We start from the raw sequence: 17,967 nt of genomic DNA on the forward strand, positions 1-17,967 counted from the left end.
ATTATTTGTGTAAATGTAGATGATCGCATGCGTGTGAGTGTAATAGAGGTTCAATATATATTCTTTTAATATATATTAAAATAGTAATAATTTATTTACATTATAAAACCAACACGGCAATGGGTTGGCGTTTAAAAAAAATGATATGTAAAGCTCTTTTCGAAAAAATTTAATATCATTGCTTATTACAAATTATTGTTATAAATTTGTATTACTTTATAAATGTAATACAAATTTATAACAAAATGAAATTATACAAATTAATCTACAATATGGAAATATAAAAAATATAAAAGACGGCCATTAAAATAAACATTTTTGAAAAAAAAAAATGGAACAATAAAGTCAACAATTGCTTAATATCACTGAACGTAGGATAAATTAAAAAATCAATGACCCCAATCACAAAGTGCTTAATTACGTAACAGTCGACTCAGTTAAAAGACCTTCAGATGAAATAAAAATTTTATATAATACTTGTCATATTTCATTTTAACCGACTTATCGTTAAAACGGACATAAAAACACTGCACACTCACAATTTATGCACACACATATATTGGTAATTTTATATTAACAAAGATTTATTCTGGCAACACTACGAGTGGCAACCATGCATATAATTCTGAATTATTTTTGATTTCGAGCAAAAGATTTTCATGCAATATATTTAAATTATATGTTTTTTTTTTAAATAATGTCTTTAACTTTAACTTTATACAAGTAAAACAGTAATTGGGTTACGTTTTGTTGTTATAGAGACAAAAGCGTTCACATATTTCATATAGGGCACGAAAATAAATCACGAAAAATCGGTTGTGACATATTATTTTTTTACTACAGCAAAAAATTGATAAAATTTTATTAAATATGGCAACAATCAGTTAAAATAATAATGAGTTGCAACATTTCCTTTACATTACTATTTGTATTTGAATTATTTTAATTTACTTAAAAAAAAAAAAAAACTACAAATAATAATGCAAGAAATACGCTCCTGCAAATACAAAAGCCAAGAGGTAATAATGCTATTATTATCAGTTAAATGTATTCAAAGAGTTTTTATGTGAACATTATTAAATATCCGTGATAGAAAATAATAATTAAATATTCAATTATTATTATTATTGTTGAATAATTTTATGTTTATGTATATTTATGTATTTATTATACTTTTGTTATAAACGCAAAAGTTTTGTATGTGATAGCATATGAACTAGTCTCGTGATATATAATCATACTCGTAGTTCGAAAATAATTAATGGACATAGATGTAAAACGTCTCTTGTATATACAAGGTTCTGAACGCGACTTTGTGTGGTCAGTGGATTTGAATGTTGTGCTTAGGACAAGAAAAAAGACGTGTTTAGTAAAATGGTGTAGGAACTACAGAACAGCGCCATCTACCGTCTCCATCAGCTAACTTCATAAACAGCTGTTCTGGATGTTACTGCATAGATTTTCAAAATAAATTATAGCCTATGTTTTAACTTGATATTTCTATTATATAATAATAAGATTTCATTTAAATCTATTAAGTTGTTCTAATTTTTTCATTTATTCAAGTAAAACAGATATAAAATAAAGAGGAGATACGTAAAGAGAAGACCTCCTGATTATGTGGGCAATGTGACAACCAATGGACATCCCAGGGTCCAGACCTAGAGGACGACCGAAAACAAAGTGGACAGATTTGGTCAAAACAGACATGATTTCCTACAAAGTCGAATGCAAGGCGTCTGATAGAGGGAAGTGGAAAAAGAAGATAAAGAAGGCAGACTCCACCAAAGGATGGGAATAATAAATGCCGAGGAGGAAGAGAGATTTATAAAATAAAATTAAGATTAAATTGAGTTCACAACGAATGAAATTATGTATTAAAGAGATCTCTCTTAGTTTCCCATTGAATATAATGTCTTCCATTGAATTACAATCCATGAAAATAATAATGTATTGACCATCGTCCTGCTTTAGATTTATTCCTCACTTTATATCATGTATTCCAAATATTCTTTGAAATATAAAAATAAGGGGAAATAAAAATAAGAAAATTATAAAAAAATAATAATACCTCCTTCAAATGAAACTGATATATTCGGATTATTATGGGTTATTTTATTATTGTAAAAACTACATAAATCCGACGTTTCGGTTAGTTTTCAGCAACCGTGATCACGGACGGACGAGTAGAGACGGGCATAGTACTCGTAGTAGTTACTCGCGAAAGTATTAGATTCCGTTAATGACTCCTTGATTGTTAAGAGACGAATAGTAAGAATTTTATATTGCTAAACAGTTACAAAACGTTATCACGGTACACGAATATTTTCTTCGTATATAAATACTATAATGAAAAATATATAAAAAACCGGAAACCATCCGCATGTAGTTTCAAAATTTAAACTTGTGGTAAAGATAATGTTTTTAACTTCATAGTAAGTACTTATTGTGACGACTGACATATTTTTATATTCAATGATTACTTAAACCAAAATGTAAGTGTCAGTTTACTTACCCAGACTTACGCCGGATGATTACACAAGGAAATATAATAAGCATATTACACTAGAAACCTCTACCGGTTCGAGAACTAAAAAAGCACATCACTAGTAAATATTATCGACAACAAACCTGCACATCTTGACGGAACACACGTACATGCGTCGTATTATAGAAAGGTAAAATTAACACTCCATTCGCTTTTCAACCGACAGTTCTAGAAGCAATGATAATATTGCAATTTAGTGATGGATAATAATCGATATTCACAAAATTTCCGGACGATTTTAATTCAATAAATAACATTATGAATCATATATCGAATAAAAGGTGCTATTTTATTGTCATTGATTGATTTATATTTTAATATCCTTAAATATTTTGAATTTTAAAAATCTGTTATCAAATAAGAAACAAAATTACAAAATAAAATCTATAAAAGAAATATATCGATACTATAAGTGTCATCTCGTTTCTAAACGCATTATAAATCTTGGATGACTGCCCAGTATGACGACACAGCGGTTATATTCACTATTTTACGTTATCTTAAAACAGTGTACACGCGAGAATTAAGATTTTTATTTAAATTATACGTAGTGTATTAAATCTATTTAAACTACTTAAAATTTAACTAAACTACAAGGCACCGGTCTATTTGGGCGTCAAACGTAAGATATTCATCAATACAAATTTGTTTTTTTTTTTAAATAGCACTCACATTAACTTTAAATAAATGTTTAAGAATTCCACTTAAAGTACAGGACAAGTACATTAAGATGTGTTGTTTTCGAAACAAAAGTCAACAAGAACCATTGTTAGCATAGAAGAAGTTGAGGGAACAAATGACAGTTTTGTTTAGACCGTTTCAAACCGTACCTGGTATTTCATTTTTTAAAAAGATAAACAGTGCCTCTACAGACTATCGATATGTGCTAGGAAGTTAAAAGATTCATTATATAGAGAATTCAAATAAACCTGAATAATATCGACAATTAGTGCCCATCACTAGCGGAGCCCGCGGTCAGTTTACGCAAGTGGATGACTTTCGCTCGTCTCATGATCCGTCTGCAGTCGAGCGAATCGACTGGCGTGAAGTGGAGTTACTATGAAGTTGGACTCCAGGAAACGGTCAAGTATGATTTAGTACCATTAACGTCGTACTTACACTTACAAGTTTTATAATAAACACCCACCTAATGAACAGACATCTTTTTAAGACAACATTAAATTGAGAGTTATTATACAATATGAAATAAAAGAAGTGCCTAACAAATTTACAAATAAAAAAAAGGCTACATTATGTAGGCCCTTACGGGTTAAATATACTGAGTAATCAGGCATATGATTTATCGACCATATAAGTAGTTGGTGTTATATAGTGATCTTTGTCTTTTTTAATTCATAAAACCTTTATACAATTACAAATATTTGTATCTTTCGTGTGAAGCTAAAACATTTTTTACTAAACAATTCGTTTCAGGAGAAATCATTATTCAAAGAATCTGCTCCTTATACGCCGTACACCCGTCTGCATTATATGGACATTGTTTCCATTATACAAGAGATGGTTTTGAAATAAAAATATAATAAAACAGTAAAGAGTTTAACGTTCAAATTATGCAGTTCGTTATTAAAAATAGGGATAATGGAAACAGACTTTTAAACGACACAGAGCTCCTTAACTGGCATAGTGCATAATACAACAATTTTTTGTCTTAATTTTATTATTTTTAAGAAGCAGATCTTAGGTATATGTACATAGTACAAATAAAAATTAAAAACACACCATATTTAAAAATATATTAAACAAATCTCCTTCACACTAACGTTAGTCACTATTAACCAAAATTTCCTCTGACATATCTTCCATATATCATTCTCGTATTAAAAGTTGTTACAAAACAGATCTTGTGGTGTAAGTCGGGTCGACTCAGTATTGACCGTACTAAGAATTCCCGCACCTACCAATCCAGAAATCTAGAATATTTCTTATTAATTTATTTCATGACCTAATCATCAAAAAGGACGATTCTTTTTATATAATATGTACTGACTGATAAGGTCTATATGTTCTTAGACTGAGACTGATTTAGGTCACCCGGTTTTTGGCCGAGGTCGCAGTAGATATAATTTTTATTGTATAATATAGTATTGCTAATATTATTCAATATAATTTGAATATGAAGTGCAAATAGTAAACTTATCATTTCAGGAACTATACCAAATGCTTACCTTCAACAAAAAATTTAGATATGTGCAGGTCGTTATAAAATATGTTATAATATTGCAGTTTTATGGTCATAAATATATAAAAGTAACTTCATCAGATTATAAGATTTTGAGATTTTACTTGAAGAATTTGAAACTAGGTTTTGGATGTCCGAATGGCGCATCACGATACGTAGAGAGACTGTTGCCGCTGGGATTGGAATTGGTATGGATTTTAATGGAATTTGGAATGGGAATTTTTATTAATGGTCCTTCCACTATATTCTGTTTGAATCGGTCTAAAGTTACAGTTGTTTTTTTTTATATTTGATTGCATAGTTTTAGACAGAACTGATGTAAAAAATTTTATTCCTGAGATTTTTTACTCAAACATGTTCAAGGTTTAAACTTTTTAAGTACATGATGGGAAAGCGAAAACCATAATTGAATAGAAGCGTGGAACATCTCGTCTTAGTCCTGTTTAGATGTTAGACATTAAATTTCCACATTCTAAGATAAGAATATTGACAATAATAGGACCTTTGATGAGTTCTCGCTGGAGGTGTAGAATAATCTTAAATATGGTGTCAGGATTCAACACAACTATCCAGAGATGAAGAGAATCAGAAAATTGTTTTCTCTTTTTGGGGGAATTACAAAGGTTTTATGTATTATAAAGTGTTTTGCTAAAGTTGCTAATAACCAGAAATTCTATGGAGTCCAGGTTAAAATAAATAATAATAATGAGATCTAAGATTTTCGCGAGTTTTATTCATTTAAATGAAACTAGTATTTTTCGGATAAACTACGCGTGATTTATTTTTGTAAAAAACTACATACTCCCGACGTTTCGGTTACTTTTCAGCAAGCGTGATCACGGGCAGACGAGACGAGACGACGACGACACGCGTAGTTTATCCGAAAAATACTAGTTTCATTTAAATAAATGATAATGTTATTAAATTATTGAATATATTCTTTCGTATGGACACAATATAATATTATTTAACGCCCAAGAGTCAAAATAATTTTCTTGCCAACAAAATATTTAGAATTTGGATCGTTCGATTGGGAGATATTTTAAAAAGTGCACAAGAATTGACATTCCAGCCTTTTTTATCTATTTACTAAACAGTAACTTTTAAACTAAATACATTTATTCTTAAAATACAATATGTTTTTGTATGGAACTTTAAACCAAGCGTAACCTTGAGAAAAAGCTAGTTTAATCTAGTTTTGAATGTGGCCAAGCGGTTAGGTGACCTTGATGTGGAGCCTGAGCTTATTTGGTCCCCAAGCAAAAATACTTGTCTTAAATAATTATTTTTAATTATATACAAAGCAAAAAAAACTTGTAGTTAGGGTATTAATATTTCCTATTTTATAGCATCAATGCATTCTAGTTTTTTTTTAACAAGAATATTTGCATTTTTATAACTTTATGTAAAAAAAAATATATATTTATATTTTATTTATTAATTTACGGGAAAAAATACAACTTATATTACAATAAACTAATTCATCAGGTTAAAAACCACTTGCCAGAACAGTTTCCACAGCTATTTTGACATGGAGTGTATTATTAGAAATAGCTTACATACAAAAAAAAATAGCAGGAACATCTAACAACAAGGAGTATGAAACAGACATTTTACCACAATAATCATTTATAAGGAACGCAAAATATAAAAACAATAAGTACATATACACAATAATAATAACCATAAAAAGACCCTGGCTAATGCTGGCATAAATTACCAGGAAGAAGAATAATAATAATAATAAAAAAGTAGGTACATCTGAATCTTATTTTATATATCTACGTCCCACGGAAAAATCAGCATCAAAATGATGCTTGTTAATTTGCTACGAGAACCGACGTCGTTTTAAAGAATTTACTCCTTTTTTCAACGTGGACATTTGATACATTTGTCCTTCTATATATTCCATATAATATTTTTTTTGCAACATTCAGTACTGGGACCACGTTTTGTACGACACACGCATTTAAAATAATGACACCCTTATACGTTCAAACTTGACCCGATTGTAAAATCATTGCGTGCTTGAACTGGTTATAGCAGATTGTATAACGTTGAATTAAATTAAGGAGCTAGTGGCGACATCTGTTATCGAAGCACGAAAATTAATCGACTTTTATATGAAGTTAATACTTATATTATATATATATTGCAATGATTAAATCTTTTCAACTGTTTATTTATCTTAAAAGTTATAGTTGAATTTATTTGACATAAATTTTAAGGAATATTTATGCTGATTTAATTCTAAAACGAACGAAATTTTCTATTAAAATTTTTGTCATGTATTTACCTAAAATAAATCGTTTCTTTGATAATGACATACGTTCAATCTTTCGTTTCATATCTAGGACCTAGCATTTATATTTTTACGTATATGTGTTGATTGATGCATTTTAAAATTTTATCATACGAATGTTATAAAAACTATACAGTAATATTATTAATATATTTTAATATATTTTAGGGTGCCTAAGTGAAATTTCCTAAAGTATATACTTATACATAGCTATGTCTACCACTTCCAAAAAACCACGCTTTTAAACGCAACTATATATAAAGATTTTACTCACATATATTCCTCTAAGTTTTTACTTTTATCAGAAGTGTCTCTTTAAGTAATCGTGTTCAAGTAAAAACAAGATGACTTAATAATCTTAATATCGCCAAAGAAATCTCGTAATTGAGATAATGATACCATTATTGAGGTTAATGACACAAAATCATTATTCGCTAATGAATTGTGACAGAATTCAGTATCTTTTTATCTCCCTTCACCCGTCCTTGAGACTTTAGTTGTCACAGATATTAAGGAGGTTTTCAATATATATATTTTTTTTTAAATCAAAGTGTCAAACGAATCTACGGAAGCGGTTTATTCAGCCACGTTTCATTTATACAAATTTGTTGCAACAAAAACGTCCCAATCCGTTGATAATTGTAATAACTTTGAAACTTTGAAACGTGAAAACATAGACTCTATAGATCAAGTTCCTTAATGTGACGGTTATTTTTTTTTGAAACAGTATATATATTAAAATAGCCACCGTAATTAAACAGAAATAACTTTTTACTCCTATTGTTGTCTGCACACAAAAAAATATTAATATAAATATAAGTGACTGTATTTTTTCATTACGTGTTAATTAAAATTTTACTGACTTGATTTTACACATTTAACATATACGTAGTTGAGAATGTTCAAGAAAAGATTTGGAAAGATTTACTATTACTTTTTCATTGTTTATTTTATAATCTACTTATATATATTATAACATTTATTAATCTCTATTTAGTTTCTAGAATTCTATATATTTTATAGTTTTTAAAGGCGAGAACAATAACTGATTGTATTGATTGCATTCGTCACAATACTTTCCTTTTTACATCATAAAAAAGATATTGTTTTTATATAAAGGAATTTTCAGTTCGGGAAGTGGCTAGAGCATTCACGGGGAAAATTATTTTGTTATAAAAAGCCTTTTATAAAAGGCAGTAGGGTCGGCCGTGTTAACGCACGAGGAGTCGCTCATTCATCCGTTTGTGTATTTTTACGTAAATGTGTGAAGCTCTGTAATAATAAATAAGTTAAAAACATTTATAAACAATTTAAATTTATTTTAATAATAATCTGTATGTATGAAATTTATGAAATGGGATATAAATACGCAAATTATTTAACATTTCCTAAGATTTAACCCGAATATTATCCATTGATCAAAAAATAAATGGCATCTACAACGCGATGGACCCGCACCCGCACGAATCCATGGAATGCGGAGAAGTCTCTTCTCTTTTTATACTATTTTAAACTTTATAATAATTTTCTCTAACTATAACTTATAATAAAATAGCATATGCGGTGTCGGATCTTGAAACAGAGCACAATTCGTAAAGAGTTTCCACTGTCAATAATAATTTACGCGTAATATCAACGTAGGTACATGACTGAAACGGTAATTCTCTTTTAAATTTGACCGACGTACTGCATCGTGAGCACCGCAATGCAATATGGAATGTCGTTTAACGAAAAAGAGCTTATTTTTTTATGTATTTAAAATAAATTAAAAGGTTTTTTTTTTCTATCTGTCTCAGTACCGCATTTATCTTTCAAATCAATTTCAAGTCGGTACGCGGAAATGTTCATAATCTATAAGGTCAAATTAATCACGACAAACCAATTCTTTTACTTTTAAAAGTATTTGAATATGAGCGTACATTTTGTTTTACTTATTTTAACTAACTCAGCACTAAGTAATTATCATTTATATTCTTATTATGCAAAAGTAAAACTAATATTTTTCGGAGTAAACTAATTTATTATTTTAAAAAACTACAGACGAGTTGTCCGCCCGTGATCACGGTTGCTGCAAAGTAACCGAAACGCGCTTCGGGAGTATGTAGTTTTTTTAAATACGTGTAGTATAATCCGAAAAATGTTAGTTTTATTTAAATGAACATCGCGAAAGTCTTAGCTCTCAATATTTTGTACATCCTGTATGGCCGTATCTACCACCAAATCATTTCTTGTGCAAGGAGGTACTTTACCTTTAGTTATGTGGTCCAGTTGTCCAAACAGGTTTTCCAGGAACACGAAGTAATCTAATTTAATATATAATTTAATTTTATTCGTTGAACTTATAACTTATACCGAAGAGTGCAGGATGTGAGGAAAGCAATACCATCATATTTCTCGTACGGTTTCAGCCAAACGTTGGCCCACGCGGTTCATGTTCGGACTATAGACACCGGTACACCGGGAATAAGGGTGTTAAAGATGCTTATTTTTTTTTAATAAAATTTTGCCATCGTACTTGCAATTAATATTCTATATATATTATTTATAATCTCACTGATCTACTAGAACTGTAATATTTTATATTCAATCGTATCTATAGTAGTAGTGTCATAAATAAGGAAATAATTTTGTATTTCAAGGTTGAACTACACTACTAATTAAAATAAAATTTGTTTTGTGTAGTGGTGTTGTGCTCATTTTTTGTTTACCGGAACGCGATATATAATTACATAGACAGGGCTGATCCTGGGTAGGCCGCCGCTCTTTGCGGTCTCTTGTCCCAAATTTGACGAAGGGGTTGGGTGATTTTCCATAATAATCCTGGCGACGACGTTTTTTTAGGTCTCTGTCCCACTTTTGACGGGGGAGGGGGGAGGGGCATTTCCCCCAATTTTCGCCCGTCACACAGATCGGCATTAGAAGAAATAAAATTTATATATTTTTTCTTTTAATGTTTATTTTGAATACAGCTTAATTCCCGTTGAACCGGTTCACATATTTGTTTCGGTTCGGTTCGAGTTCCGGTTCAGTAGAAAAAAAGCGTTTTGGACTCCGGTTCATTGTTCGGAGAAACAAGCCGGTTCGTTCTGGTTCGGTTCAAACCCTTGTTTATAATAATAAATTTAAAATTCGTCAAAAATTATAAAAAAATCTTCAATACTCTTTGATTGTTTTTGCAATACGTCAGCCCTAGGGTAAAAAATGAAATTAACACAAAACGTAAGGAAATCTGTTGGGAGATAACTTATTACCATTTTTGTTATCTAATTATTAAAAATTTAAAATATAATTGCAAATAATTTTTTATCGCCTGCCAAAATATTTGCACAATTTCTTCATTGAGATCATTTGCTCATTTCTTTTTGTAAATGTAAAGAACCTTACATTATATATCTTTGTTCGAGATTTGGTATCGACGGTTCTCATTTTTTAAATAGTGACTGAAAAAATTATAAATATCGCTACAGCCTCCGACTGTGTATATGTATACCTACTTTTATTACATATCTTTGGAATTCATTTGGTCTATGATCTGATATGATATGATTTGGGGGAAGTTCTAGACTCTAGAGCATGTAATTGAACACTCAGCTTTAAAATACGTAACAAGTAATAACATTATTGCGTAATTTATTACAGACTTGTATAATGCCAATGTAAGTTCAATTAACTAATGTATTTATTCTTTATTTACATATGTTTGCAATTAAATATTTCCTAATATTAGTCTTGTGGCACTTGCCACTTTGATCTGAAATAATTCTTTTGTGATTAGGAATTCCAATTTGAAATTTGTACAACTAATGCATTTGTTTTTCGGAAAACGATATCCATATTTTTATTCCATCTTTGGTCTTTTCTTTGCGTCGCTCAGTTTATAAAATTGGAAAACTTAAAATATCGCGTTATTTATGAGTACGAATTCTGTCGTGGCACCAGTGCTTTAGGAACGGACTGTCTCGCAAAAGTAAAACTGAGTGATGTCGCAAAATGAAACACAGCGAGTTTTTGGTTACAATGTTTTCGTTCTAGAAATTTCGACTTGCAAAACAAGACCCATGGGTAGCCGAAGTCCAAGGTTTATTATAAAGAATTGAAGGCTTTTAGGGAAGGAGTTAGAGACAAACCTGTTTTAATCCACTTGGAGAAAATTGGGACGGTGAAAAGCTTGAAAGGTGGATTTCTCATGAAATGAGTGGAGCAAATACACAAACGCGCGTAGACTGATGCGTTATATTAGTCATCTGGCATAATAATGAAGGTAATTTAAGTCGAATTTACCGTTCATTACCTATCATTATCTGTCATGGAAAGTGGATTTTATAAGGTAATCAAAAAATCTCATCTCAATCTTGGTGAACCAATCAAATCTTGCACCGAATATTGACTCAAAAAAAGTCATTTGCGAGCGTTTGTTGCACAAAAGCCGATGTTGTTCATTTCAGTTTCCTTAAATCTGGCAAAAAAAGTCATCCACTGAACTCGTCGGACCTCGCTCCAACAAATTACTTCATATTTTGTTCGAAATTTGGATAGCTTCTTGCAAAGGAAAAAAGTTAACTCCGATGGGGCAGTCCAAGCTGCCTTCAAAGGTTTTACTGATTCTCGTCCGACTGGCTTTTTTTAGTCAAGAAATCAATGAAATACCTATGAGATGGCAAAAGTGCATAAATTGATATGGTGCATACTTTGATTAAATAAATATTGCACTAATAAAGTCGATTAACTTTAGGTCGTCCCCTTACAAAATACCATTTTTATATGTCAGGACCTAATATTATATGTAATTTATGGATTTCATTATAATTTCCATTTTAGTTTATACGTAACAAAGGAAATGACAGATATTATAAGAACATATATGCAAGGGGTGTTTTAATAAATTATTATATCATTTTTCGGAACAAAACTTAGAAAGAGTGCATTCTATAGTCCTTCGGCTGTTCCTAATCACCTCCTGACTCCTGAGAAGCAGCACCGGCAAGGTAAACGCTGCTCAAAATAACTTATTTATTAACCCAGCATTTACCTAATGTACAAGTTATAATAGGGGATCTTTTTTTATTTTAAATAAATAGTTTACTACTTTATAACGTAGAAAAAATATAAATGGGCTTCAAAATACTCTAGATATTTTTAAAATGGAATTTAAGACATTGAAAAATTTTGAGCAGTTGAAACGCCGTCATTTTTCGTGCGCGTTGTGTGACGTCACACGACACATCCAGCGGGTCTTTACTGTGAACTTTCCAGTTACTTCGTACATATTTACTGTTTTAATAAGTTTGAAACCATGGTCGAAGCCAAAAATTAATTTATAAGTATTGTATAGCACCGGAGTGCACAAATACTATTCGAAAGAGTTTTTTCCGACAAAGAGTTTTTTCGTATTTCCATTGATGCAAAATACGAAAACAGTGGTGTAAGTTGAGGATAAAGGATAACATATCATCTAAATCGTGTTTATATTGTTGTGAACACCAATTTAACGTTAGTAAACTTTATTTATTACAGTAAGTTTGTGAATTAGTAAAAAGTAAATTTTGGATTAGCTTTTGAACATTAGAAAATTCAGTTTAAAATTAACCTAACGTATAAGAATTGTTCAGTAGCTATAACTTTCTATAAAAACATTATTCATGTTGTAGTTTTACGAAATTTTTATGCCTTAACAACACATACGTCTCCATCTCGTTTTACTTGGACGTAACCAACTGCTGAATCTGAAGATTCTCGTTAAGACCTGAAATAGACAAGAACTTATAAACACTCAAAAACAGTCCACGTAAATCAGGGCATCAATTTATAAACATTAAATCATTATTTATTTATCTCAGATACACACAAAGTCAAAGTGATTATACTTGGGTGAACTTTTAAAATAAAAAAATTATTTATTATTATTTTATACGCGTAAAATAAACATTTCAAAGTAATTTTAATGACAACTGGACATGTATAGGTTATGTTTTGGTGTGTTATAAGTAAACTGCTGTGTGCAATTATGAATAAAAATCTATATTATGGACTTAAATATATTATGAAACATAATAATTACCTTGCAGCTTTTACTCCTCTGATCACTGCTTGTAAAATCGGGATTAGATGCAAAATATGCCGTCATCCTATATGCATCTATTTTAGGTAGATTGTCGCATTGTGCTTTCACAAAACCAGCTTCAGTCATCGTTCTAAATTCACTACAAATCTAAACTAAACTTCACACAAGAGTACACTTTTAAATTACTTATTTTTTTTACAAGTCCTGTAACAGTAAGGGTTTCGACGCTGATGAATGCAATGTCGTATAAGATGACGTCACATTTCGTTCGACCAATGGCGGCGCGTTTTGGAAGTTTGAATTTTGCTCCCTTATTTTGAACCTTTGAATATTATTTTAGGGGTTTAAATAACAAGTAAATAAAAGAAAACTTTTTCATAATAATATGACGATTATAAATATTCGAGAAAAAAATATTTTAGGCCATTTAAAATTTTATGCATATTCCCTATTATCCTAAGATGGGTCCGACGAAACGAAGACAAACAAAAAATATATTATATATAGTGTGCATATTACCTCCTATGTTTGCATTTAATTGAATCTGTGTTGTTTTAGTTGCTAACATAGTTCCTGTGACTTCAGTCGAAGCTGTTAAATGTTATTACATTCCTAAGTTAATCTCGGATCGTGTCTCCTCCATTCTATACGACATTGGCAGAATATACTATGCACGTGTTTGCACGGATGAGGGCCATATTAAAAACGACAAACCAACTAAGACCCTATTTATACAATCAAAGCAAAGACTTGTCACTTATACAAGCAGATCGAAGTAAAATTTATAAGAATACAGGCGAGATGATAATTATCACGTGTGACCGTGAACGCGGTTGCTATATACGGAACCGAAACGTTAGGATTATGAAGTTAGAAAATAAAAAAAAAACACGTAGAATCCCAAAAAAAGGAAGAATCCCAAAAACTTAGTTTCATTTAAAATAGAACATATTATCACGAAGCAATGATTAGAACTAGATTTAAAGATAATAGTTGTTTATGAAAGTGATAAATTTCTATCAATCAATATAACTATTATCGCAAAAAATTGTGTCTTGACCTAAAAGAAAATATTGTTATAAATAATTCTTCGTTGATAGCACAATCTGTATTTTATTGAATCTAGTTCATAGGTCTTCGTTGTATCCCAATTACATTTATCTAGTTATTTCCTGCGTGATATAAAAGTTTATAATATTTTCAAAAACTTTTTTGCAGCAAACGTGGTCACGTGTTAACATATTGGTTTTCTGTTTTATATGTTCATAGAGCCTTTATATAAACAACTTTATATAAACAACTTAATAAATTATATCTTAATCTGCGACTTTAAAGAACTAATTATAAAAACGTTTTTAAAGTCTTAATACAGTTGGTTTACATAATAAAACAACAATAAAGTTAAGACTTTTATAACACACAACACTTTATGAGTAGTTTACAACTTCTTATCTCTAATTAACATATTATGTAAAATATATTCGACATAATTCTTATTCAAACATTACAACTAATTAAAATCACTTCTCTTATATTAAATTTCCATAACAATCAACATCATTTCGAACCATGAAGTCGTTGGACTAAAAACAACTTACAATCGTCCTAATATTTCTTATAATGAATAGTTGAAACTCGTGTAGTTCTGTCTGTTATCATTATAGTTCATCTTACAAACTTTTACTCACACGTAATTCTATGATGAAAGCATTTTCATATTGACTTCATCTATCCCAAGGTTATCATGTCTGAATTTTCCGGTTTGGAAGTAGTGTTCGATCTGTTGCAAAGTTCGGTCCTTGGTCTCAGGAAGTATCACATAAAGAGCGATCAGCGATATTCCCATTAATAAACCAAAAACTGCAAAAGTGCCGTATACTTGCACAGTAACCAACAAATATGAAGAGGCTTGCATGGCCATCATAAGATAAATGCACAAAATAAAACCGGAGACGCAAGAACCGGCCCCTCTATGAGCTAGAGGAAAAATTTCACCCAATAATGCCAACGGAATCGGTGTACATCCTAAATTAGACAGAATAAAATACGCAGTGAATAGTAAAATAGGAATCCAAGTCCTTTCATTCGAAACAATACCTTTGGCTGACAGTAGCATATACAAACACACACAAAACAAAACAAATAGTGCTATGAAACCACTGCCCAAAAGAAGTGTTCTCCTTTTCATGATTTTCACGAGGTATGATGAAAATAAAGCACTTGCTGTGATGATTGTATCCATACCCAGAGTATAGTAGAAAGATTGAGATTTATCCGAGGTAATTTCTCCAATTATTTGCATAGCGAATGCTGGAAAAATGTGTCTTCCACAGGATTCCAGTAAAAGTCCGGCGAAACAAACTATGATGAGTGGTTTGACAAAACTTCTGTCTTTAAATTTCCTTATAAAGTCCATAATCATGTTAGAGTTATCCACATGTTCAGGATATTGCGACAATTTTTCTTTTTGTGTTCTTAGTAAGTCTTCCATTTCTAGGATAGCTCTCTTATTGTTTCCTCTCAACCAATAAAATGATTTTTGACTTTCTTCAAACCGTCGCTTGGATGCAAGCCAAAATGGACTTTCAGGCCATGTTAAAATTATAACCAGTGCTAATATATGGGGAATAACAGCTATGAGTGCTATTGTTTTCCAGTTAAAAAAGTGATCAAGAATATGGACGGCCATATTGCCCAAACACACAGCTACAGTCTTCAAGTTAAGAAACATTCCCCTATTCTTGGGACTGGTATATTCTCCTATTATTATGGCTCCGAGAGATACTGTAGCTGCTGCAGCGAATCCACATAAACATCTCCCGCACAACAGAACCGATATACTTGTAGCAAAGTAAATTATCAGCCAACCGACTATCCCCGGTATCAACACTGCCACATGAGCTTTTTTTCTTCCATACATTTCCATAAGAAAAGAAGACGACAAAAATCCAGGTATCCCCGCAAAGCCAATACATGATGCTTTAAAAAAATACAATTAAAAATTACAACGAGTCCTCTATGATTTTCAAAAGGCACAGTTAATGTAAGAAAAAATATTACATTACTTACCAACCCATGAAGCCTCGTGAAATTCCGCTTTAATGATGGAGTGGGGAGACAAAAGAGCTGGCAATATGACAGAAGGATAACTCAGCACCATGCCTTGGCCAAACATATTCAGCAAGACCCCCATGACTGTCCATGTCTGTAGAAATATTTTATTGTACCCAATATTATAATAATTATCCAATTACAAAATAAAGAAAAAAAATTAATTTAAAATTTTTTGCAGCTTTCCGTATACGGTTAAAATAAAAAATATGTGTTAAGAATACTGTTTGTTGTTGAATTAACGTCACCTCGAGAGCAATGTAAAATTTAATTTTAATAATAATATGATAAAAAAAATAAGCGTGTTTATAATAAATTAAAAAATTAGGGACAAACCTGTTTCAAACACGGCGATACCATTATCTAAATACTTTCTTCGATGACAACTCCTTTACAACTGAACCTGAAGCTCGAGATTGCAGACAGTAAAAGATTACTTGAATCAGTTTATTCTAAGATACGATGGTCCTATTTAAATAAAGTAGATTATGTTTATTGTCTTGGAACATTGTTTACGTTTTGTATTACATCTTACTTGATAGTATAAACAATGAAAAAGGAAGATTTTGTTAAGTAAAAGCTGAAATGTTTATTTCGTAAAATTAGGTAAGATCATTGCTAAATGAAGGAATTACAAAAAAAATGTGTGGAGTATGATTTTTGCTCGTATTTTTTTATTAATTTGTTTAAAAAACATGATAAAACATAAAAATTTTGTAGATTTTGTTTTCTAAGTGAAAACATTGTATTCAAGGACATTTTAAATCTGTTAATCATTAAATAAAAATAAATATTGTCTAATTCCTCATAAATAAAACTAATATTTTCGGATGTACTACGCGTTATTATTATTTTAAATACATACTCCCGACGCGACGTCTCGCTCGCTTTTCAGCCTGTGACACTTTCATCTCGTTAACCCGTGATCGCGGTTGCTGCTAAGTGGCCGAGAATTCGACAGTATGTAGTTTAATATAATAAAAACCCGTAGGAATCCGAAAATAAAGTTTTGTTTTTTTCGAATAATTAAAACATTATTTTATATATATATAAAATAAGTTGTTGTGGCCTGGAGGTTAAAGGCTCGTCTCTCATATGTGAGGGCGCGGCTTCGAAACCTGGCAAGTACCAATGTGATCTTTTCCGAGTCATATGTACTCTCTAAGAGTATTTAGATACCACTGACAGACGGTGAAGAAAAATATCGTGAGAATCCCTGGTCTTATAATTTCAAATTATAAGTTTGAAATCGCCAACCCGTCTTGAGCAAGCGTTGTGATTAATGCTCTAACCTTCTCCATGTGAGAAGAGGTCTTTGCGCAGCAATGGGCTCCTATAGGCTGATGATGATGATGATGATGATAATATACATCGGTGACAAATTCCATTGTATCTAAAAATAATTGCTACTACTACGAGCCAGGACGTTGTATTATGGTAAACATTGCTTTCGACATTACGTTACACATTTTAAAAATGCCCTTTTATATAATTTATTATGTCAATTATAAATTATTTTCTACAATCCCTAAAATTAAAGAAAATATGTCCCTGGATGTACTTTTTCTTTCTCAAACGAGATTCTATTCAACGAGCATGTCGGTTATGATTTTTTTGTGGTCAAGACTTTATCAAGTGTGATTTTAAAATGTATCCCTGATCTAATTAACGCAATCAATGATTTAGGGTATTCGCTGGGTGCGTAAGGCCTAGTGGGGGACACAAAAGTGATGTCAGCGCTCGCT

At 30.9% G+C, this 17,967-nt stretch overlaps 2 protein-coding genes and 1 long non-coding RNA gene across 4 annotated transcripts in view; all 3 read right to left on the minus strand.

Annotated features, from left to right (window-relative positions):
* The window catches only part of LOC116775968 (facilitated trehalose transporter Tret1-2 homolog), a 34,593-nt gene extending 31,875 nt beyond the window's left edge, over nucleotides 1-2,718 (minus strand). Inside the window, exon 1 of one of the 2 annotated variants that reach the window (XM_061524292.1) lies at nucleotides 2,632-2,718. The gene's annotated coding sequence lies outside the window, so the exon portion shown is untranslated. Of the gene's footprint in view, nucleotides 1-2,515 lie in introns of both variants that reach the window. The other variant, XM_061524291.1, reaches the window with a different exon arrangement.
* A 9,816-nt stretch (nucleotides 2,719-12,534) lies between these two features.
* Nucleotides 12,535-13,995, minus strand: LOC133319511 (uncharacterized). Its single transcript, XR_009753104.1, has 2 exons — nucleotides 13,109-13,995; nucleotides 12,535-12,793 (listed from the first exon to the last, which is right to left on the minus strand). It is a non-coding gene; the product is annotated as an uncharacterized LOC133319511 (long non-coding RNA).
* A 512-nt stretch (nucleotides 13,996-14,507) lies between these two features.
* On the minus strand, nucleotides 14,508-16,658 carry LOC116776034 (facilitated trehalose transporter Tret1-like). Its single transcript, XM_061524426.1, has 3 exons — nucleotides 16,559-16,658; nucleotides 16,181-16,316; nucleotides 14,508-16,090 (listed from the first exon to the last, which is right to left on the minus strand). Exons 1-3 carry the CDS (start codon nucleotides 16,580-16,582, stop codon nucleotides 14,808-14,810), a joined length of 1,443 nt encoding a protein of 480 aa, XP_061380410.1. The 5' UTR covers nucleotides 16,583-16,658; the 3' UTR covers nucleotides 14,508-14,807.
* Nucleotides 16,659-17,967: the final 1,309 nt, after the last annotated feature.

The sequence above is a fragment of the Danaus plexippus genome, chromosome 24, assembly GCF_018135715.1.
Source record: "Danaus plexippus chromosome 24, MEX_DaPlex, whole genome shotgun sequence".
Lineage (NCBI taxonomy): Eukaryota > Metazoa > Arthropoda > Insecta > Lepidoptera > Nymphalidae > Danaus > Danaus plexippus.